The following is a 23629-nucleotide window of genomic DNA, read 5'->3' as shown; positions in this document are numbered from 1 at the left end:
CAAAACAGACTTAAAAGTAAAACAGAAATATAAAAGATTAGTTTATAGTGATAAAAGGTTTTTTTTCATGAAAATTTCAATTTATATGCCCTTCATAGCATAGACAAAGAAATAGGTAAAACAAAGAGGAGAAAGAACTACAAGAAGAAATTTTAAAATAACTAATGCTTTCTTAATAGATTTTAACTCACTCTTTTAGGTTAATCTAACTAGAAAAAGTAGGCAAGAAATAATAAACACCAGTATAATTGCTAGACAACTCAATTACCAGATCTGACCCAAAAGATCTGAATCCTACTCCAAAACTGCACACTATTCTTTCTTTGCTACTTTACATAAGGACAAGTCTATTATATATTGACACATATAGCAAGTGTCAACAAATTGGACGATTGAAAACTTTTGGACTCTTAGACCATAACACAATAAAATAAAATATCAAAAGCCAAGAGATAATCAAACATGACTTATATGTTTGACAATAAAACTCCTTGTTTATATATATTTCTACTGTGTAGCTCAACTGTGCCCAGAACCAACATGTATGCCCAACCTTCAACTGCCTGTCCTTTCTCCACCTTCTCCTAACAAACACCTTTATCTACATTGTCACCTAAGGCATCATTGATTGTCCACTGACCTCTTAGTTCAGGATTTCACTAGTGATGTCATTTCCTCTGCAACATGTCTCTTCCTTCTGTGTTTTTTTTTTATAGCTGCTATAACATCTTTTCTGAAATAATGATAAAAACAATAATTTGACTGTGTAAATATTTTATTTAAAGTAATTAAATTTAAAACAATTAAATTTTTCCTCAATATCAACAAAATAAAGCTCAAATTCCAAACCTTGGCATTCAAGGATGCTTAAATAGACTCCCTGCCTTCCTGTCTGTATTTGCCCTCAAGCCCTCATGGTCTTTGGTGTACCTGCTATGCTAGTCCATTAGCATTTCTCTCACCATTCCCTCCTTACCTCTGCATGTACCTATCCCTCTACCTGGAATACTCTCTCTTACTGAACACCTACCTCATGACCAGTTCCTGGGAAACTTAGAAGATGCAGCTTAATATGACTTTTCTTGAAATGCCTTGCCTGGTCAATCTCTCTGCCTGTCTGTCTGTCTGTCTGTCTGTGTCTGTCTGTCTGTCTGTCTGTCTCTCTCTCTCTCTCTCTCTCTCTCTCTCTCTCTCTCTCTCTGTGTATATATATATATATATATATATTTATATATATATATTTTTTTTGGTGGCACTGGGGTTCCTGGAAACCCTTCTACCTCCACGCTACACTCCCAGACCTACTTTTATACTTTTTTATTTGGAAACAGGGTCTCTTAAGTCAGAATGGCTGGCTTCTAACTTGCGTGATCCTCCTGTCTCTGCCTCCCAAGCGTGGGGATAACAAGCGTGTACCACCATGACCAGCTAACAGCTAAATTTTTTTTTATGGTACTGGGGTTCCTGGAAACCCTTCTACCTCTGGGCTATACTCCCAGACACCTATTTTTTATATTTTTATTTGGAAACAGGGTCTCTTAACCCAGTGAGGCTGGCTTCGAACCGGCACCATCCTCCTGTCTCCAGCTACCAAGCATAGAGATTACAAGTGTCCGCCACCATGCCCAGCTTATATATATGTCTTTTATATATAAATATATGTATATATATTTATATGTATATATGCATTATAGTCTCACATCAGAATGTGGATCATGTTGACAATGGCATATATTCACACAGTACTTGGTGCCCTCTTTCCCTACCTCCACATTTCCCTTCCTCCCAATACCAAGTGTCCAGGTTAACAATGTTATATTCACATGTATATACAACATTTTCATTAATGAACCTCAGCCTTTTTCCTCCACCACCCTTCCTCCCTGGTTCCTCTAAGAATCTTTTCCAGTATTTGGAGTCCCTCTGGTATTCCAAATACTCCCTTGCTTGAGCATATTAGAGAAAACATGACCCTTCTTTTTCTGTGCTTGACTAATCTTTCTTACCATAATGTTCTCCAGGTCTTTCCATATTCTTAAAAATGACATAATTTTGTTCTTTTTTATTGCTGAGTAGAATGTCATTGTGTGTATTTTCCATAATTTTGTAATCCATTCATCTGTTGATGAAAACCTAGGTGGGTTTCATAGTTTGGCTGTTGTGAATTGTGCTGCTATGAACATGGGTATGCGTATGTTACTTTAGTTCTCTAATTTTAACCCCTTTGGAAAGATACCCAGTAGTGGTATACCTGGATTATATGGTGGATTTATTCCCAGTTTTCTAAGGAATCACGACACAGATCTCCATAGTGGCTGAACTAGTTCTGTATTCCCACCAACAGTGTAGAAGAGTTCCTGTTTCCCCACATCCTTGCCAACATTTGTTGTTATTTGACTTCTTTATGCTTGCCACTCTGAATAAGGTTAGATGGAATCTCAGTATAGTTTTGATTTGCAACTTCCTGATTGATAATGATTTTGAATGTTTTTTCATGTATATATTGGCCATTTGTATCTTTTCTTTTGTAAAATGTCAATTCAATTCAGTTGCCCATTTCTTGATTCGGTTATTTGTTTTGCTAGTACAAGGTCTTTTCAGCTTTTTGTATATTCTTATTAGCACTCTATCAGAGGGGTAGCTGGTAAAAGTCTTCTCCCATTCTGTAGGCTTTCACTTTAGATTCTTGATGATTCCTTTGATGAACAGAAACTTTTTAGTTTGATGCCATTCCACTTGTTAATTCTTGTTTTAATTTCCTGAGATTTGGAGGCCTTAATGTCATTCATTTCTTTATTACTACCTAGAATTACTGTGCATATTTCAGTTTTTTAAATGGTTGTCTTCTGTGTTATGCCATAAAGGCAGGATTTTTAAAATACATTTTAGAATATTCTAAGCACTTTTAAAGAATGGGCATAAAGACAAAAATTGAATAAGTGAATAATCTTAAAATTAATAGATAGTCTAAAATATTTACTGAAAAAGTAGGGAGGATAGGTCTACAGATTGATAGTGAGACGATAAACCAGTATTATTAAAGGACAGATAAAATAACATGTAAAGAGTGGTGGCTCACGCTTGTAATCCCAGCATTCAGGAGGCTGAGACCGGAGGATTGTGGTTCGCGGACAGCCTCAGCTACTTAGTGAGGCCCTCTGCTACTCAGTGAGACCTGGTTTCAAAATAAAAAGAATAAAACAAAAAATAGGGCAGGGGGTATAGCTCGGAGGTCGAATGCCCCTGGGTTCCACCCCCAGACCCACAAAATAAATAAATAAATAAAATAAAATAACATGTAAAGAATATCAGACTAGGCATTTGTATTATTGTAGTCCTAAAACCTTTTCACATCTTGAAGTTAGGGCCACTAGGTACAGTTGTACAGTTTTTTTTTTATATTACATAAGTTACAACGGGGCCATATACATCTATGTAAGAATGAGATTGTGTTGTCAAATATAGCCCTGAGTGATTTTACAGTCTCCTTGATAGACGGAATGAAGCATATCATTAATAGCACAGAAAATAATTTAAATTTATTATGACAACTGAGAATTTTAAGTAAAGGACTAACACACTGCATTTTGTGTACTTTAAATAATGAGGGAATGCATATTGTGTTCTTTAAATGGGTATAATTTAAATATTAGAAATACTCTCATAAAAATAAAAAAAGATTAGATACCTAAGTTATCAAGTTTTAATTGTCTGAAACACACACACACCACACAATTAATGAGCCATTGCAGTGGGTTGAAAACAACCTCCACCAGTGGTATAATTTGCAAAGTTCACTTAAGGTTTACAATTGAATATAATGATTTGCAGCCAAATGAAATCAGACCAAATATTTTCAAAAATTGATTCATGTAATTGCGTTATCGATTTTATTAAATAATGCATATCTAGAAGCCTATGGACTGAGCTGCACAGGGGAGCGATTAGAATTCACTAACTTGAGCCAACAGCACTATTTTGTTTCAAATGCTCACACTGGTTTGAAGCCCCCGTTTATTCTCCATTTCATATCCAGAGTAGCATTGGGTGGCTGGAAGTATAAACAAACAGTCCTGACAATTTTTTTTCTTCTGGGAAGCAACTAGAAAGAAAAAAAAACATAATAACTCTGCTTGTTTCATCTTGCAAGTGCTTTTGTAAAGTGATGAGGTTCATTCACTGCCCACGCACAGAAAATCCATTTCCCAGCCCAAGCTGAAATTCCTGGGCCTAAATATGTTGTCAACCCACTTCTTATCCTCTTTTCCTAGGACACGTCTTCTTAAAAATAGCTTTTCATAATAAAAACGGGCAATATGAATGGCTTTTGCAAGCCTCATCTTTTCATGTATTTTAATATTTCTTTTTTACAGATCCTCCTGCTGTGGAACCAGCATTTTTGGAAATCCGGCAAGGCCAGGACAGAAGTGTCACTATGAGCTGCCGGGTACTAAGAGCCTATCCAATACGGGTGTTGACCTATGAGTGGCGCTTGGGCAATAAATTATTACGGACAGGTCAGTTTGACTCTCAGGAGTATACAGAGTACCCAGTGAAGAGTCTTTCCAACGAGAACTATGGAGTTTATAATTGTAGCATCATAAATGAAGCTGGAGCGGGGAGATGCAGCTTTCTTGTTACAGGTAGGAATCTTGGTATTTTGCTCTTTATATTTTGTATTTTTAGATCCAGGGATAGTAGGCCTATGTCGATGTAAGAATGAAAACATGTTATAAATCCATGAAACATATCACGAGCAACTAGATGACTTATAGCTTCCAGTAGCTTGTTTTTAAGGAAAGACTATCTTAGGAGTTATAAGACTACTTGTGCCTGTAATATCACACAAAAATTTACTTGAATTCAAAAGAAATGAATGATAAAGTTGGTTATTTTGAGAATTTCATTATTAACGGGGTAAATTATTTAGATTAGTGTGCAAATGTAAACAAATACCTGTTTGGGTTCTTAATAGCAGAAGAAATATTTTGTTTCTTATTTGTTTATTTATTACCTCTCAATACACAATGAATTCTCACCATGTCTTTCGTTTGCCATATGTTCACGGGATATTCTCAGGGAAAGCAAGAAGTCCTATCTGGCATATAATAAATTGGAAAGAAGTGCCGATAATTTTTGATACCAATGTATTTTAAATGTTCCCTCTTTACTGTCTTACACACTTCTAAAAATTAGTTTTGATCATCTATATGTTAAAATAATTCTTTTTTAGCCATAATTTGATTATACATTAAGATAAAATACTCCTTTGGTTGTAATTTTGTCCTAAGCAAATTAGTAGTAACAGTGTTTATAATAGTCAAAGAAGAAACTGTGACAAATGATTAAAATAGCCTAAACTGAAAACTCATATGTTTATTATAAGAATCTTTACTGTTAAGTCTTTACTTATAAGAGAATTCTCTAAATACAAGTTATCGTGGAGCCATTTTGCCTCCTGAGATATAAAATTAGTAAATGAAATGTAATTGCCTACCAAAGAACAAAGTGCTGTCTTCTCTGCTAGATCTTGCCACCTCTTAATTTCACAGTGCTTTACATTAAGCTTTGTTTTGATGTAGCACCTTTCTATTTTGAATCTTAAAGTAGTCTCAACACAAAATAGACTATTTACACATTGTTTCTAAGACAGTACTATTTGCGTGATGATCTAACTATTAATTAGTAATTTTGATAAGGAAAAGATAATGTCATCTCTTATTCACTGGATTTTTGAAATGGCCTAATTTATACTTTCAATTCTTCTTTATGTAGTGTTTTCCATAACAGTAAGAACCCTTCAAAGGCAATTACTTTTCACATTCTAGTGCAAAGAGAGCATCTTATTAATCCTCATTAATCCTCCAAAACAAAACAAAAATACCCCATAAAATTAACTGCATCCCTTCATTCCACCTTTTTTGGCTTTATAGACTTTCTATCTTTGTATGATCACACTGTGTTCTAACATTTTGTGAGAAGGTTTAAGTGCATGATACTTCTGCCAGATTTTAATTTTCTTTTTATTATGTGGTCCAAATTGTATTTTTGAACTAGATAACAAGCTGAGACCAGAAGAAACACTAAGTTCCACTGTCCTATTCCAAATTGTTGGGGTGAAGCAGGTAGATTTTTTTTTCTTTTTTTGGTGGTACTGGGGTTCCTGGAAGCCCTTCTACCTCCGGGCTACACTCCCAGACCTATTTTTATATTTTTTATTTGGAAACAGGGTCTCCTAAGCCAGTGCACGCAGCTGGCTTTGAACCTGCGCGATCCTCCTGTCTCTGCCTCCCAATCGCGGGGATTACAAGCATGTGCCACCACGCCTGGCTAAGCAGGTAGATTTTGATAACCATGGCAAAGAATAAACCTGTCAGGAGTTGCCTCATAGAGGGAGAGGAATTAACTCCATGCATTAAGCTGTTCCCAGTCTGCACTTTCAGTCTTCAGGCTAGGCTTATTGTTTCAAGATCTCCATGTGTGATGAAATACTGTTTTGAAAAAAAAGAAAAGAAAATTTAATTCCAAATACAATATAATCCAGGGAAATACATATAGGAATAGACAATGCCATAGAGTTTGGTATCTGGAAGGAACTTCGAAAAAACTATTTAGTTCCTCTGTTAAATACTATCAGGATTAGTATTTCCTCGTGAATTCTTTTTTTTTTTTTTTTTTTTTTTTTGGTGGTACTGGGGTTCCTGGAAGCCCTTCTACCTCCGGGCTACACTCCCAGACCTATTTTTACATTTTTATTTGGAAACAGGGTCTCCAAAGCCAGCGCGCGCGGCTGGCTTCGAACCTGCGCGATCCTCCTGTCTCTGCCTCCCAAGCGCGGGGATTACAAGCGTGCGCCACCACGCCCGGCTTCCTCGTGAATTCTAATAATTCATAATACTGAAACTAACAGAAGAGAGGCAGGAAATAGAAAATATACAAGGATACATATGTTCTTTACCCTCAAAACTGGTTTTTGAAGACAAATCTTTTTATTTCTTGAAACCTGTGCTAGTGAAGAAAATATTTTCATAATTATTTTACAAGTTTCAAGACCACTTCTTTACTTATCATGAATATTTTAGTCATGAAAAGCAAACTCTACCTCACTGAACACCAAAATGTATAGAAGTGAAATAAAAGCAATGCCATTTATACTTATTTTAACTCCCCTGAAAGCTCAAAATGCTCATTCCCTTTTTTTTTATATAATATGTGTGATGTGTGTAAGAGCAGAGAGATGAGAAAGTCTTTGAAACAGGGTCTTTCTGAGTTGCAAAGAGCCTCACTAAGTAGCTGAACCTAGATCCTCCTGTCTCAGCCTCCCAAATGCTGGGATTACAAGCGTGTGCCCCTTACACAATACAGTGGAGACAAGCTGTCTACAGAAGTTGATTATGTAGGAAATCAGATTAGAAATGATTTATAGAGTTTTAAATGATCTGTCCTTCAAATTGCTCTAGTTGATATTCCTAAATATTATACCAATCAAGATGTTAGTTTTAAAGCCGGGAATGGTGGCGCATGCTTGCAATCCCAGGATTCATTTGGGAGGCTGAGACCAGAGGATCACGGTTCATGGACAACCTCAGCTACTTAGTGAGGCCCTCTGCAACTTAGTGAGACTCGGTTTCAAAATAAAGAATAAAAAATAGGGCAGGGGGTGTAGCTCAGAATTCGAATGCCCCCGGGTTCCATCCCCAGACCTGTTAAAAAAAAAATGTTAGTTTTAAGTTACTACAGTTATGTTCATACTCAGCCATTCTTTCTCTATATTTTTTCTTTTTATAGACTGTTTCTGATAATATATTTCCATTAGGGTGTTTAGATATGTTGGGGATCAATGAATTGAACAAAAATGTAAAAACACAATTTTCAGTTTAGCTTTTTGACTAGTTGCTTAAATAAAATATAGAAACTACCATGTGACCATATAAGCATCGATGTTTATCATACTAAATTTAGGGTTGAAGATACAAAAGAAGAAAATAAAAAATGATAATCAGTGTTTCCTGTATAAGCCAGAGAGTAAAAGTAGAGTGCCCTTCTAACTTCGAACTTCCAGAAAATATGTGCCCACAGTTACATATACTCAGACTTGTAAAACATTTAAAAATTTGATCAAAGGAGATACTTTTAGATTATTTCAAATGTTATATTATTTCAAATTAAAAAATATTAAATGAGTGATGTTTATTCAAAAGTTAATAGTAGATATATATTCTATAAATTCTTATTGCATAAGCCACAAGTTATAATTAAGCATAAATACATAATACATTTTGTCTCTCAGCTATTGAAAGTATACCATCAGGAATATATTTAACAGCTATTTATAGGTACCCACCAGGTATGAAAAAGTACTAGATTAGGTAACAGAAACAGAAAATATGCACTGTCTCACACATCTTTGCCCATTTTATATTTGCAAAATATCTTGAAATTACAATTTGACTTTTATTCATATTTCCCTCATTAAGCCTTATATTATCTTCAGGGATATAGTAGCCTTCTATTTGGTCTTTGAACTTTATAGCCTCCTTTTTCTTTCAGTTCCTTTTTTATATTCCTGGTTTTTGTTTTATTAAAAGATCTCTCTTATGTGTCAATGAAAACTATGCATGCTCTGCATGGCCTATAGGATGATATGCAAATTTTCAGTATTATAAGTCTTCATTCATCAATATTCTAACAAAAATATATAGCCTTATGGGTCCCTTAATTCTACATTTAATCCAAGCTGTATTTAAATTAGATTATACCACCTTCTACCAAATTTTACTTGTGGACTCGGCTTTGTTCATATTTTACTCTGAAATACTCGCCCATTGTGCATTCTTCTAGAGCTATGGTGACCTTGGTGTATGATTTTGCCAGGGTCATGTTGATCTTTAATCTTCAGCCAGGTATAGAAATGCAGGCTATTATAACATTATTTTATGATTCACAAGTTAATTATATATATTTAATACTTGCAGAGCATCTGAAAATATTCATATGCTCTAAGTAACCATAATTCAAATAGGGCAGAAAATTACTTCAATAAAGTTAAGGTCTCAGTGTATCATTTCTTTTTTTTTATTTTTATGTGGATCTTATTGAAAATGGCATATACTCACAGAGTGCTTGGTCCCTCCCCCCACCACTTTCCCTTACCCCCCTCCCAACAGTGAGTGTCCAGGTTAACCATGCTACATTCACAGTTATACACATATTAGAATGTAGCTCTTCCAGTTAATCAACCCCAGCCTTCTCTCTCTCCTACCCTTCCTTTCTAGCTTTGCTGAGGTTTCTGCTCCATTATCTGGAGTCCCTTTGGTATCCCTAATACTCCCTAGATCGGGCATATTAGAGAAAACATATGTCCCTTCTCTTTCTGTGCTTGGGTGACCTCACTTAACATAATGTTCCCCAGGTATTTTCATCAAATGCTGTCAGGAATGTGGTAAAAGAGGAACTCTTTTACACTGTTGGTGAGAGTGCACACTAGTTCAGCTGCTATGGAGATCAGTGTGGAGATTCCTTAGAAAACTGGGAATGGACCCACCATACGATACCACTCCTGAGTATCTTTTCAAAGGGGTTGAAATCAGAGAACTACAGTAACATACACATACCCATGTTCATAGCAGCACCATTCATAATAGCCAAGATATGGAACCAACCTAGGTTTCCATCAATAGGTGAATGGATTGCAAAATTATGGGAAATACACACAATGGAATTCTACTCAGCATTAAAGAAGAACAAAATTGGTGTAACATTTCTGAAACTAATATAATTGCTCTGTTCCACAAAGTCTCAGGAATTTGAGCTCTTCCTTCCTACTGCTCAATCATCATCAATAAATGACATTTATTATAGCCTTAATGGCTACTTAAGTTCTAGCCTTTACTTCCACATTTCAGGCAAAAATAAAATCAGACTCAATCTTGCTAAAGATGTTTCTCAATAATTTTAGATACCTTTTCTGCTTGTACCTATTTGGAGATAATTTAATTATATATCTTTACCTGCAATAAATACTATGGGAATTGATTTTATTATAAAAAGATTAAATCATATTTTGTCTCGATCTATATTCTAATTTACCCTAATTGAAAATATTGCAACCATGTTAAATTGAGATTGTCAAGGAAATTTCTGGATCTCTGCTTACATCTTTCTAAGTGTCACATCATTATTGATAGTCAGACCTGCTTTTTAGGAGCCACCAACATTTAAAGTCAGAATAATTTTACAAGATAAGATAAGAAGAGGTTTAATCATAGTCTCTAATGAGATTTTATTGAATGGAGAATACTCTGTTTCTTATTTCTGCATTCCAAATTCCTATGAACTTAACGCTTAAAAACAACATAAATTTATTATCTCACAGTTGCTGCATGTCAGAAGTCCAACTATGATTAGATTCTTTGTTCTGAGCCCCAAGAGATTGAAATCAGACTCTTGACTATGGAATACTTTTATCCAAAGGAAACTAGGAAGATATCCTTTCCAGACTCACTCAGGTTATTAGGATAATGAGTTTCCTTATTATTATATTATAGAGGAGCTTGATTTTGCTGGTTGTCATTCATAAGCTACTCTTATATATTAGAAAAATGCCCACACATCCTAGGAGCTACCTTCAAAGTGTTGTGGCATGGGCTCCTTACTTAATCCAGCCTGTAGGAAGAATCCCTAAGTTGTTAGCCAAGATAGATTTTTACACACTGTAATAAAATCAGATAAGTGGCATCCCTTCACCTTTTCTAGATTCTATTAGAAAGAAACCAGTTTTCTCCCACACTCAAGGAAGGAAATTAAACAGACATAAAAACCCAGGAGGTAAGAATCATTGGAAGTCATTTTAGGGTTTGTCTATAACAAATAGCAACATTTCCTGCCACTAGGAGTGCTTTTTGAACACAGTCTGAGTATGAATAAGATATCTATTGTAATACTTAGCTTAAAGAAGATATTTTTTCATAATTAATCCTGTTTTATAATTAATCCTTTTCCATTATCAAGACAAATAGATGTTGTTTTTCTTATTTTAACCATCTAGAAATTAATCTGTGAGTGTAAATTTCATTTCTTGTTTGGAAAAATTTGTGCTAGAATTTTGCATCGTGTATTTTTCTTCTGGTGTGTTACAATATCAGACTAACTTATTGGAACTGCTACTTTCTCCATGTTAAGTATCAACATATCAGAAATACAATAAAAATTATATCCTAAAGATCACATAAGGCCAGGATGAGACCTTTTTATGAAGGAGAGTGCATGTTCTCACCCAATACAGTACAGTTTTAAAAAATCCAGAATAACTAAGGGATTTAATATCACATAAGTCAGGATTTTAGCCAGTTGTGGTGGCGCACGCTTGTAATCCCTGCTTGGGAGGCGGACACAGGAGGATCATGCAGGTTTGCAACCAGCCTTGCTGGCTTAAGAGGCCCTGTTTTCAAATAAAAATATAAAAAATAGGTCTGGGAGTATAGTCCAAAGGTAGAAGGTTTTCCAGGAACCCCAGAACCACACACACACACACAAAAAAAAAAAACAAACAAAAAAAAACAGGATTTTAGAACATTCTAGCATTTCTTAGTCTAGATGATAAAGGGAAAGAAAAGAGAAACAAAGTAATTTGACTCCATATCAAAATAAAATATTTTTATACTTGTTTTCAATTTTGGGTTGAATTTATAATTATCAGAGAGAAAATATATTCTATGATATTACATATTTTGCATTATTTAATAGACGCTTGTTTCTTTTGAGTGTCTAAAAATAAGTAATATACAGTTGTTTATAAGGTATCAACAATTATCAGAAGAGAATTTTAAATTTATTTTATTTTATTTATTATTATTATTGGGGTTTTTTTGTTTTTTTTTTTGTTGTTGTTTTTTGTTTTTTTGGTGGTACTGGGGTTCCTCAAAGCCCTTCTAACCTCTGGGCTCCACTCCCAGGACCATTTTTACATCTTTTTAAAAAAAATTTTTGGTGGTACTGGGGGTGGAACCCTGAGGCTTTCTACTTCTGGGTTATACTCCCAGACCTTTTTTATATTTTATTTGGAAACAGGGTCTCACTAAGTTGCTGAAAGCCTCACTAAGTAGCTGAGGCTGGCTTCGAACCCGTGGGATCCTCCTGTCTCCGCCTCCCAAGCGTGGGGATTAAAAGCGTGAGCCACCATGCCTGACAAGAAGTTTAAATTTATTTTAAACATGAAAAATTATTTATAGTAATATTGTCTGTGATAACTTTAAAAGTCATAATCTTAAATGTCAAGGTAAATATGTCCATGGCCAGAAATCTGATAAATTCATTGGAATTTTATTTAGAATGATAAAATTGACTAGTGATGTTTCTACAATCTTATGAGTTGTGATTTTATTAGAAAGTTATCTTGAGCAGAAAATGCATAGTATTTCTCAATAATTCTTAATGTATAGCATTCTGTAGTATATGAGTTATTCTACTATATCTTTTTTTATTTCAAAAATAGGATCACACCTATCTGACAGATTAACAGAGGCTTGAGAGGTCAAGAATAAAATAGTTCAAGCTCTTTTTTATATAATCCAATTGCTCTTTCATGATTTGTGCTAAGTAAATTTTAGGATTATTAAGCTCAGTAAAATATACATGAGTCTTACAAATTTTGAAAAAGTAGGAATAAAAATCTAAGTATTAAGAAAGAGTGCTATCAATTAGAAAAAATACTAAAATATATACTTTATTATATATCTAAGTTTATACATTAAAGATAAGTTTTAGTTTACCTCCAGTAAATATATCATGAGCATCTATATATCATAGCATACCATAATTAAAACTCTGCTTAAATTTTGTATTATTGTCGTAGAAAAATATTTGCCATATCACTGTATTTCTTCACTATAAAATTATATAATTTCACCAATGAAAGTTCAGATCAGTGTTCCTATTGAAAATCTATTATTGGGCTCTTAAAATGAAAATATTACAGTATTAAAGACAAAATTAATATGAACTTTAGGAATTTATATTTCATAAGTTACAAATAGTTTAAAATATTGGCAAAGTAAGAAAATCACTGTTTCCATCTGATATGCCAATTTCTGAGTAACATTTCTCTGGGTACTAATAGAACAGAGAGAGAGAAAATTTAAGAATGAATGCTTTTTTAAAGGATAAATAATATGATAAGAATTAAAAATTAATTGAATTTAGAAGTCCAGGCATGGTTGCACATGCTTGCAATCCCAATACTTGAGAGGCTGAGACAGGAGGATTGTAGGTTCGCAGCCAGCCTCAGCTACTTAGTGAGGTTCTCTGCAATTTAGTGAGACCCTGTTTCAAAATAAAGAATAAAATATAGGGCTGGGGATGTAGTTTGGAAATAGAATTCCCCTGGGTTCAATCCCTAATGCCACACACAAAAAGGAATTTAGATAGAAAAATTAAAGTATATCCAAAAAAATTAATATCAAGATCTGGAAACTTGGCCCCAAAGCAGAGGAAGGAGAGCAAAAAATAGTAATTGGCCTAAGGAAAATGTTGACTCTAAATAACTACATCTTGCAACTAAAAACAGCACACAAGAAACAAAACAGGATGGCTTCTGTTCTGGGCTAACTTGTATTCCACTCAAATTTTTATGTTGAAACCATAACTCTTTTGTGATGGGATTTGGAAATGGTAGGTAAAGAGGGTTAGATGAGGTTAGGAAGGAGGGCCCTGGTTATGAGATTGATGTCTACATAAGAAGAGAAATTTGAATGGTATAAGAACACAGAGAGTAGGTCGCTATCTGCAAGTGAGAATGAGAGTCCTTACCAGAAACAATCTCTTTGGGCACCCTGCCCTTAGTCTCCCAACTTCCAGAAATATGAGAAAATAAATAAATTTTTGTTAAGGCACCCTTTGTATGGTATTTTGTTATTGAAACCTGAGTAGACTAACATAGCCTCTCTCAGTGACTGAAATGTCATACCAGAAACCATAGTATTATTCTATAACAGAATTGAAACTCTTTTGGATAATTTATTGTGGGTGAAGCTGTCTTTTTTTTCTTGGTCACTGCAAAAGGCTAGTTCTCTAAGAAATGAAGGATACTAACATCTTCTAATGGTTTAGCCTTGTGCAATCCTTTTAATTTATGACCTTGGTTCCTTTAGCTGTTGAATGGGAGATGATCAATCAGCTTCACATGATTCACATAGTCTTAGGAGTGTAAAGTAGGCTAATCAATACAAAATTGAGAGCATTATGAAAAAAATATGATAGTATAAAAGTAAGATCAGGGATTTTCAGACTGAGCCAGAGATAAGCAGCTTTTTATCTCAGTAGCACAACACTAAAAATGCTACCAAAAAGAGTGGAGGTCATGGAGGATGACTGATCTCAGAGATATAGTCAGCAATCAGTGTATACTCTTGCTCTGGTTAGGAGAGAGCGGTGGTAAGGTTATTAGGTTGGAGCAAAAGAAGCCTTTTGGGGTGAGTTTTAGAAAGGGTTTCATATTAAATATGAGCTTTTTTTCTTCTGTAGATTATGCTGAGTAAGTGATTGTATAACATCACCAGGAGAAAAAAGGGACAATTGAAATATTAGTGAAATTGAGAAAGAACTAAAGTGTGACTAAAGTGGATAGTGTACAGTTAGTTGTAAGATTAGGTAAGGTATAAGAAAGGTAACTCCTTGGGTCCCTTTTCTTCTTTCTCTCCCCCATTCTCAGACATAATCCTTCAAGGTAGACTATTTCTAAGAGACACAGCACCAGTCAGGTAGAGCAATAACTGGAGAAGAATTATTAAAATCTCTGGAGACTGGGTGGAAAAACTTCTGAATAGCAGAGGGATGAGAAAACAAACTGATGAAACTCATACTTGAAACCAACTTCTCCCTGTCCTAAAGAACCCTTTACTCTTACCCAGAGATGTTTAAGCAAGAGCCCAGGTTTTCTTCATGCTTGCAGACAGTATGAAGGTCTCATAAGACTAAAAGATGCAAAAGCAGGAACAAAATTATGAAAGAAGACAAAATAATCTGTTCAACACTCAATAGGAAGGAAAAGAACAGAGAGTAACATTTAAAAATACACAATATTTTTCCCCAAAGAAAGCTGGGAAGATATAAAAATAGAAGGAAAAAAATAAGGTAATACAAAATCCAATTGATGACAATAAAAGTACAAAATGAAACTGTTGAAGTAAATAAAATGCTTTCTTAAATCTGTATAATAAATATAGCCCAGGTATAAGTAAGTAAACTGGGATATCTGGCTTAGGAACCACCCTAATAGAGAATACAAATGCAAAATGGAAGCAAAAGTCCATGTACCTAATTGGAATTCCAGTAGAATGAGAACAAATAAAAAGATAAAATGAAATGAAAAAATAATAACCCAATTTTTAAATTGATTTTTGACAAAGGGGCAAAAACCATACACTGGAAAAAGTAGCCTCTTTAACAAATGGTGTTGGCAAAACTGGTTAACCATATGCAGAAAAATGGAAATGAATCCCACTTTTTCACACTGCACAATAATCAATTTAAGACGGACCAAAGACTTGGAAATCATACCAGAGACCTTGCAGCTCCTTGCATAGGTCCAACACTTCAACACATAGGCACAGCTAAAATCTTTCTCAACAAGACCCTACAGGCACAAGAAATTAAAAGGAGGATCAATACATGGGATTGCATTAAACTGAAGAGCTTCTTTACAGCAAAGGAAACCATCAAGTACCTCAACAGAGAACCAACAGAATGGAAAAACATTTTTGCCAATTATCCTTCTGATAGAGGACTAATATCTAGAGTATATAGAGAACTCAAGAAACTCACTGCTATGAAAACAAATAATAAAAAATAGCCAAATGAACTAAATAGACACTTCACAAAAGAAGAAATTCAAATGGCCAATAAACGTATGAAAAATTTTTAACATCATTAGCAATCAGAGAGCTGCAAATCAAAATTACTCTGAGATTTCACTTAACTCCAGCTAAAATGACAATCATTCAAAACACAAACAACAATAAATGCTGGCAAGGATGAGGAGAAGTGGGAACTCTAATAGATCATTGGTGGGATTGAAAATTAGTGCAACTACCTTGGAAAAAAGTATAGAGGATCCTCAGAATAATAGGAATGAACCTAACATATTATCTAGTAATACCACTTTTGGGTATCTACTCAAAAGAATGGGAACTAAACTACCAAACTAATGCATGCATATCTATGTTCATAACCACACAATTCACAATTGTCAAACTAGGAAACCAGCCAAGATGTCCATCAATAGATTAACGGATTACAAAACTATGGAATATTTACATAATGGAATTTTACACAGCCATAAAGAAGAACGAAACTATGTCATTTACAAGAAAATGGATGGAACTGGAAAACATTACGCTAAGTGAGATGAAGCAGATACAAGAAGTAAAAAATCAGATAATCTCCTTAACGTGAAGAAACTAGGGTTTTCTCCCTAGGGGAGAAACTAGGGGTCATAGGAGGAACTCTAGATGAAGGAGAAGAAACTATAGATGAGCAAAAAAGGTGACCTGAGGGGGATGTGAGGGGAGAAAGAGAAATTCCCTAATGTACATGATGTACATTCAGAAACATATCAAAGTCAATTACTAAGCCAAACGTGAGAAGGAGGGAGGGGGAGGTATTGGGGTGAGAACCGGGGAAGGGCTAAATGAGTGATGAGTACAGGAAGAAAATGGAGTAGTATCTTCAATATTAAAGATAATATATGAAAAAAACAACTTAAATTATTTACAAATTTACAAAATACTTATACCCACAGATCTAAGCATAACATGGTGCTGAAAGTTACAATACAAAAAAAAAATCCACATGAAGGTAGAGCTAAATCTTGTCAAGAAAACCAAAGAAGAAAGAGAATTTCATATCAACCAGAATAAAAAATGATATTTTGATGTTATTTGTGACAGTTACCTTCTCATTAGAAATAATGCAAGGTAGAAGGCAATGGAATAGCATCTTTATATACCTCTTGAAAATACTGCCAATTTTGTAGTCCAATAATTTTATACCCAGAAATATTATGCTTGAAAAGTGAGGATCAAGTAAAATTTTTTTTTCCTGAAAAAAGAAAGCAAAAAATTGGTAATCCATTAAACTGCACCACAAAATACAGTATACCAAATGAAACAGCTGCATAGTGAAGACAAAGGTTATCAATGGAAACAAAGACATATAAAAACAAATAAAAGCCAGGCAGTGTGGCTTGTGCTTGTAATCCCAGTACTTGGGAAGCTGAGACAGGAGGATTGCAGATCCAGGGCCAGCCTCAGCTACTTACTGAGGCTGTCTGCAACTTAGTGAGACCCTGTTTCCAAATAAAGAATAAATATAGGGCTAGGGGTGTAGCTTGGAGGTAGAATGTCCCTGGATTTCATCCCCAGTACTGCAAAAAAAAAAAAAGGAATAAATAAATGGGTAAAGATAAAGATAAACTTTTTATTTATTTTATAATTTCCCTCATAAACATCTGCATGAATAAAGGTCAACAAATAATAGCCTAAGGCCAGCCAAATCTTTGTAAATGAAGGTCAGATGAAAGAAGCCTTCAACCTTCTTCACCTATGGCCTATATCCAGCCATGGTTACATTAAAACAGCATAGATGAGTCTCAACAAAGATGCTTATGTGGCTCAAGCCTAACATATTTAACATCTGGCCATTCAAGATAAAGTTTGCCAATCAATGCCTGGTTTGGGGAAAACATTAACATTGGAAGTTAGGGTCTGTAACGTATTTAGAAATAAAATCTGACAATAGTGCCAGCAATGGAATTAATTTAGGTTGTGCTACTAACATTTGTGAAATGGGAAGTAAAAATTGAATAGGGACTTTGGGCAGTGATATATTAAGTAGTACAATACCAACTCTAAATAGAACTCCTACATTAAAGTTGCATAGTTCAAACTACAGGGAAACTTCTCAAAGTTTTTTTAAGTGATGTTTCAAAGAATCTCACATCTTTTTTTAATGTACTCAAAATGCCATAGGAAGAAAACAAGAGATGAACAAAACTCTGAAGGAACAACAACAAAGAGGCATATGGTAGCTTTAACTCAATTATATGGTGTTAGTTTACCTAATTAATAGGATTAGCTGTTACAAATAGTAAGAATGAAATTTTTTTAGCAAGTTATCTTCAGGATACCCACTGTTATCTACCAGAAACAAACTTAAAATAAGACACAAAGAGACTGAAAGAAAAAGGATGGGGAATATTTAACATAAAAACATTCAGATATAAAAAGCAGCCATGGATATATTATTATCAGAAAAATTAAATCTCATGACATGGAATAAGAGTTAGAGACACACATTTCACAATAATGCAAGAGGAATTTAAAAGAAAAACAATGGTTCTATATATGTATATTCTTAATGATGGAGCGTCCAAGTTTATAAATAAAAATAGGACAAGGTAAAAGAATTTTCATAATTTTAATTGAATATTTTAATAAACATTTATTAATAATTGATGAAATATATAAACATAAAATTATGAATGTTTTAGATGACATGAGCTATACTATTAGATAAATTAATTCTCACTTATAGTTCACTACCTAAATTTATAAATTATACATTATTTCATATAGTGCTTGCCAATGAGCTGGATGATAGGCTGATCAATTATTTTTTTCTAAATTGGGAGCAAAACAAAATTATTAAATCTCACTAGGCACAATGTTATTCTCGAAGTCCTTACTCCTGAACAAACAAAAGTAGGTAAAATGCAAATGAATTGGAGAGAAAGAATTGAAATTCTATTTATAGGTTAGTTACTCTTGTAGAAAATTCTAAGGAATCAACAAGAAAACCTACTTAAATTGATAAAATAATTGATCAGTGATGTAGTATAAAGTTAGCATTAAAAAATAATCATAGTGTCATATATACTTGTTGCTCTGTAAGAGAAAGGTACAAGGGGCCCCTCAGATACCAAAATCAACAAATGCTTAAATCCTTTATATAAAATGTCAGATTATTTTCATATAATATGTACATATTTTTCTATATGCATTAAATAATCTCTTGAAGATTTAAGATATCTAATAAAATATAAATGCTATGGAAATAGTGCATATACTGTATTGTGAAGGGAATAAATTACAAAAAAAAATCTGCACCTATTCAATACAGATGCAATTTTTCACCAAATGTTTTCCATCCATGATTGTGTAAATTTATAGATACTGAAACCAAGAATATAAAGAGCCAAATGTAGTACCTGTATGCACTTAAAATTTAAATTATAAACAGATTATTTTTATTGCCCTCAGAATTTGAATAAAATTAATAGAATATATGTAAAATTTTCACTGAGAAAATTTTAAAAATCGCTAAGGGAAATTAAGCAAGACCTAAGTAAATGGGGAAATATTCTATATCCATGGATTGGAAAAAATTAGTTGTGTTGATATTTATTCTTTCAAAATTGATCTGTAGATTCAATGAAGTCATAAACTCCCAGCATGTTTTTGTTTGTTTGTTTGCTTGTTTTTGTAGAAAGTGAAGTACCTATTTTAGATTTCATGTGGAAAATAGAGCCCAATTCTAGTTAGACCTATGCAAGAAAAAAAAAAGAGTTATATTGTGTGACTCCAACTAGCATAAAGCCACAGTAATCAAAATACTCGAGTATTTATCTACAGAAAAACAGATCAATGAGAGAGAATACAGAATGTAGAAATAGACCTCTATAACACCTATATTATACATTTGTGATCAGCTGAGCTGTTTAATATCACTAGCAAAATATAATAGAAAAAAAGATAGTCTTGGGAATAAAATATGCTAAAACAACCAGATATCATATAGAAAAAATAAGCCTAAAACAATACTTCATATTACCTAACAAGTATGTAATTAATTGTAGGTCTAAATATAAGATGAGAAAACTAGAAGGTCCTAGAAGAAAACAAAAGAAAAAAAATCATACAATTTTGGGGGAAAAAGATTATTAGAAACAACAAATAAAAGCATCACTCATTAAAAAATTTATATTTCATTACAACTGTAATCTTCTGTTCTTGCAAAATTATCACTAATACACACCAAGTGCTATGTGCATGTATGTTTTTATCAATTTGAATGTCACTATGATGTATAACTACAATTCACCAATGAGAGTATTTTTTTTTAAAAAAAAGGAAAAGGCTAGCCCTAGATGCTAAGAAAATAATTGAACTACGTATATCTATCAAGAGACTTATATCCAGAGGATGGAAGTGTGGCTTACTAGTAGAGCCCTTGTCTAACATTTGCAAGGCCCTAGATCCAATCTCTAGTATCACAGGCAAAACAAAACAATAAAATAATTTTATATCCAGATTATAGAGATGGTTCTTCTAACTAAATAAGATATAGTCCAATTTAAAATTAGCAAAAGACTTAATAGAAATTTCACAAAATAGTATGTAATTGACCAATAATTATATGAAAACTGGTTACCATCACTAGTTATCAGAGTAGTAAAGTTTAAACCACAATGGAGTAGTGCTATGCACATATTATAATACTAATTAAAATAAAGTAAAAAGGCTGACAATTCCAAGTGTTGGTGAAGATATAGAGTTATTGAAACTAACACACACTTCTGGGGTAGATGTAAGATGAGATAGCTTTTAAAAATAGCTTATTGGTGCTGGGCGTGGTGGCCCACGCTTTTAATCCCCATGCTTGGGAGGCAGAGATAAGAGGATCACTCAAGTTCAAAGTCAGCAGCGCTTACTGGGGCCTCCAAGGCTGGGATCGGAGCCTGCTGAGGGATTAGGCCAGTGCTGGGGCCAGCAAGGCCGGGATTGGAGCCTGCCATAAGGCAAGCCCAGTGCTGAGGCCTCTGAGTCCAAGATCGGAGCCTACCGAGGGGTTAGGCCTGTGCCAGGGCCAGCGAGGCCGGGATCGGAGCCTGTCATGAGGCAAGGCTGGTGCTGGGGCCTCCGAGGCTGGGATCAGAGCCTGCCGAGGGGTTAGGCCGGTGCCAGGGCCAACGGCCGGCATCGGAGCCTGCTGTGAGACAAGGCCACTACTGAGGCCTCCGAGGCCGGGATTGGAGCCTGCCGTGAAGCAAGGCCAGTGCTGAGGCCTCTGAGGCTAGGATCGGAGCCTGCTGTGGGGTTAGGCTGATGCCGGGGCCAACAGCCGGCATCGGAGCCTTCCGTGAGGCAAGGCCACTACTGAGGCCTCCGAGGCCGGGATCGGAGCCTGCTGAGGGGTTAGGCCAGTGCTGGGGCCAGCAAGGCCGGGATTGGAGCCTTCCATGAGGCAAAGCCAGTGCTGGGGCCTCTGAGGCCAGGATCGGAGCCTGCTGAGGGGTCAGGCCTGTGCCGGGAACAGTGAGGCCGGGATTGGAGCCTGCTGTGAAGCAAGGCCGGTACTGGGCCTATGAGGCCAGGATCGGAGCCTTCCTTGAGGCAAGGCCACTACTGAGGCCTCCAAGGCCGGGATCGAAACCTGCCAAGGGGTTAGGCTGGTGCCGGGGCCAGCAAGGCTGGGATTGGAACCTGCCATGAGGCAACGCCAGTGTTGGGGCCTCCAAGGTTGGGATCAGAGCCTGCCAAGGGGTTAGGCCTGTGCCGGGGCCAGCGAGGCCGGAATTGGAGCCTGCTGTGAAGCAAGGCCGATGCCGGGGCCTCTGAGATCGGGATCGGAGCCTGCCAAGGGGTTAGGCCGGTGCCGGGGCCAACGGCCGTCATCGGAGCCTTCCATGAGGCAAGGCTACGACTGAGGCCTCTGAGGCCGGGATCAGAGCCTGCCTTGAGGCTAAGCCAGTACTGGGGCCACCGAGGCCAGGATTGGAGCTAGCCGAGGTGTTAGACCGGTATCAGGGCCGGTATCATGGGGCCTCCCATGAGGCAAGGCCGCTGCTTGAGCCAGCAAGGTCTGGATCAGTCCACCAGGTAGCCAGGCCACTACTGGGGACGTCAACAGTGGGATCGGTACTTGCAACACAGCATGCACAGAGAAATATCGCAGAAATTAAAAACCAGATGCTTCCCCTAATCAACAATAACTAGTAGGAAAGGGGCAACAGGAAGTGGTCAAGTTATAGAAAGAGCCCTATAGTGAAGCAATTAAGGTGACCAATCAGAGGGTATAGAATAGGGGAGGATGGAGCCTCTTTAAAATGCAGGAGGTACATAAACAAATGTATCAAACTTAATCACCAAAGAAGCATGGGATCGAGGGAGGGGGAGGGAATGGGATGGGGACTGGATGAGGGATAATTGGATTATGTGTGCTTGTATATCCGCTCAAGTCTGTATTCCAATGTGATATATGATTACAATGTAAAATAAAATAAAGTAAAAATAATATAAGTTAAAAATAAAAATAAAAATAAGTTAAAAAAAGAAACAAAGTCAGCAGCACTGGCTTAAGAGACCCTGTTTCCAGATAAAAAAGTGTAAGGTCTGGGAGTGTACCCCAAAGGTAGAGGGTTTCCAGGAACCCCAGTACCACAAAATAAATAAATAAATAAAAGTAAATAAAAATAGCTCATCATCTCTCATAAACTCAAGCACACACATGCAAAATGGTTTAGATTTTCCACTCCATGATCACTACTCAACAGAAATAAAAATTATATATCTATAAAGAATTACACACAAACTTTCACAGAAGCTTTATTTTTAATAACTAAAATTAGAAACAACCCAAATATCTGTCAATGAGAGGAGGATGAGCATCTTGAGATCTAGTGATGAAATAGAATTTTACTCAATCATTAAAACAGAAATAATCAATGATACATGCAACACTGGATGAAGAGAGTTCTAAAACAACATGTTAAGTGAAAAGAACCAAGCATAGAAAGTTACCACTTTATGATTCCATTTACATTAATTTTGTAAATAGGTAAAAATAATCTCTCAACCTCTCTCCCTCTCCCTCTCCCTCTTTCTCTTTTCTCTTAAATGGAGATTTGACCTAGAGGCATTTTACCTTCAACAACATCCCCAGCTCTTTAATTAATTAATCAATTTATTTATTTATTTATTTATTTTTAATTTTTTTCAGTATTAGGGATGTAATCCAGGGGCAATCTATCTCTGAGATACACCCCCAGCCCCATTTTTTAAAAATATTCTTTTATTTTTGAAAACAGAATTTCACTGGGTTGCAAAGGAACTCACTAAGTAACTGAGGCTGTGCACGAATCACAGTCCTCCTGTCTCAGCCTCCCAAATGCTGGGATTACAAGTATGTGCCATGATGCCCAGCCTATTTAATTTTATTTTGAAACAGGATCTTTCTAGGTTGCTGAGGCTATCCTTGAACCTATGATTCTCCTGTCTCAGCCTCCCAAATACTGGGATTACCAGCATATGCTACAACACTGGGGAAAACTAATCTTTGGTCATAGAAAGTGAATACTTATTTTCCAGAGGACATAGATGATTAAGAACATTCAGGAAGTGTTGGGCATGATAGCCCACACTTGTAATCCCAGGACGTGGGAGGCTGGGATGGGAGGATTGCAGGTTTGCCACCAGCCACAACTACTTAGACCCCCGAAATGTAGTGAGACCCTGTTTCAAAATAAAAACTAAAAAATAGGGTTGGGGTTGTAGCTCAGAGATAGAATAGACCTGGG

General features: G+C 35.6%; 1 protein-coding gene across 2 annotated transcripts in view; it reads left to right on the top strand.

Annotated features, from left to right (window-relative positions):
* The window catches only part of MDGA2 (MAM domain containing glycosylphosphatidylinositol anchor 2), a gene marked incomplete at both ends in the record, with an annotated part of 848361 nt that overhangs the window by 716000 nt on the left and 108732 nt on the right, over positions 1–23629 (top strand). For both annotated transcript variants that reach the window (XM_080707341.1, XM_080707342.1), the window contains one exon: positions 4374–4643. In XM_080707341.1, the coding sequence (XP_080563467.1) occupies positions 4374–4643 (270 nt within the window). The remainder of the gene's footprint in view (positions 1–4373; positions 4644–23629) is intronic.

This window comes from Muscardinus avellanarius, assembly GCF_963383645.1.
Source record: "Muscardinus avellanarius genome assembly, chromosome: 12".
Lineage (NCBI taxonomy): Eukaryota > Metazoa > Chordata > Mammalia > Rodentia > Gliridae > Muscardinus > Muscardinus avellanarius.
Note: the sequence above shows the minus strand (reverse complement) of the source record. Positions and strands in the feature narration are given on the sequence as shown.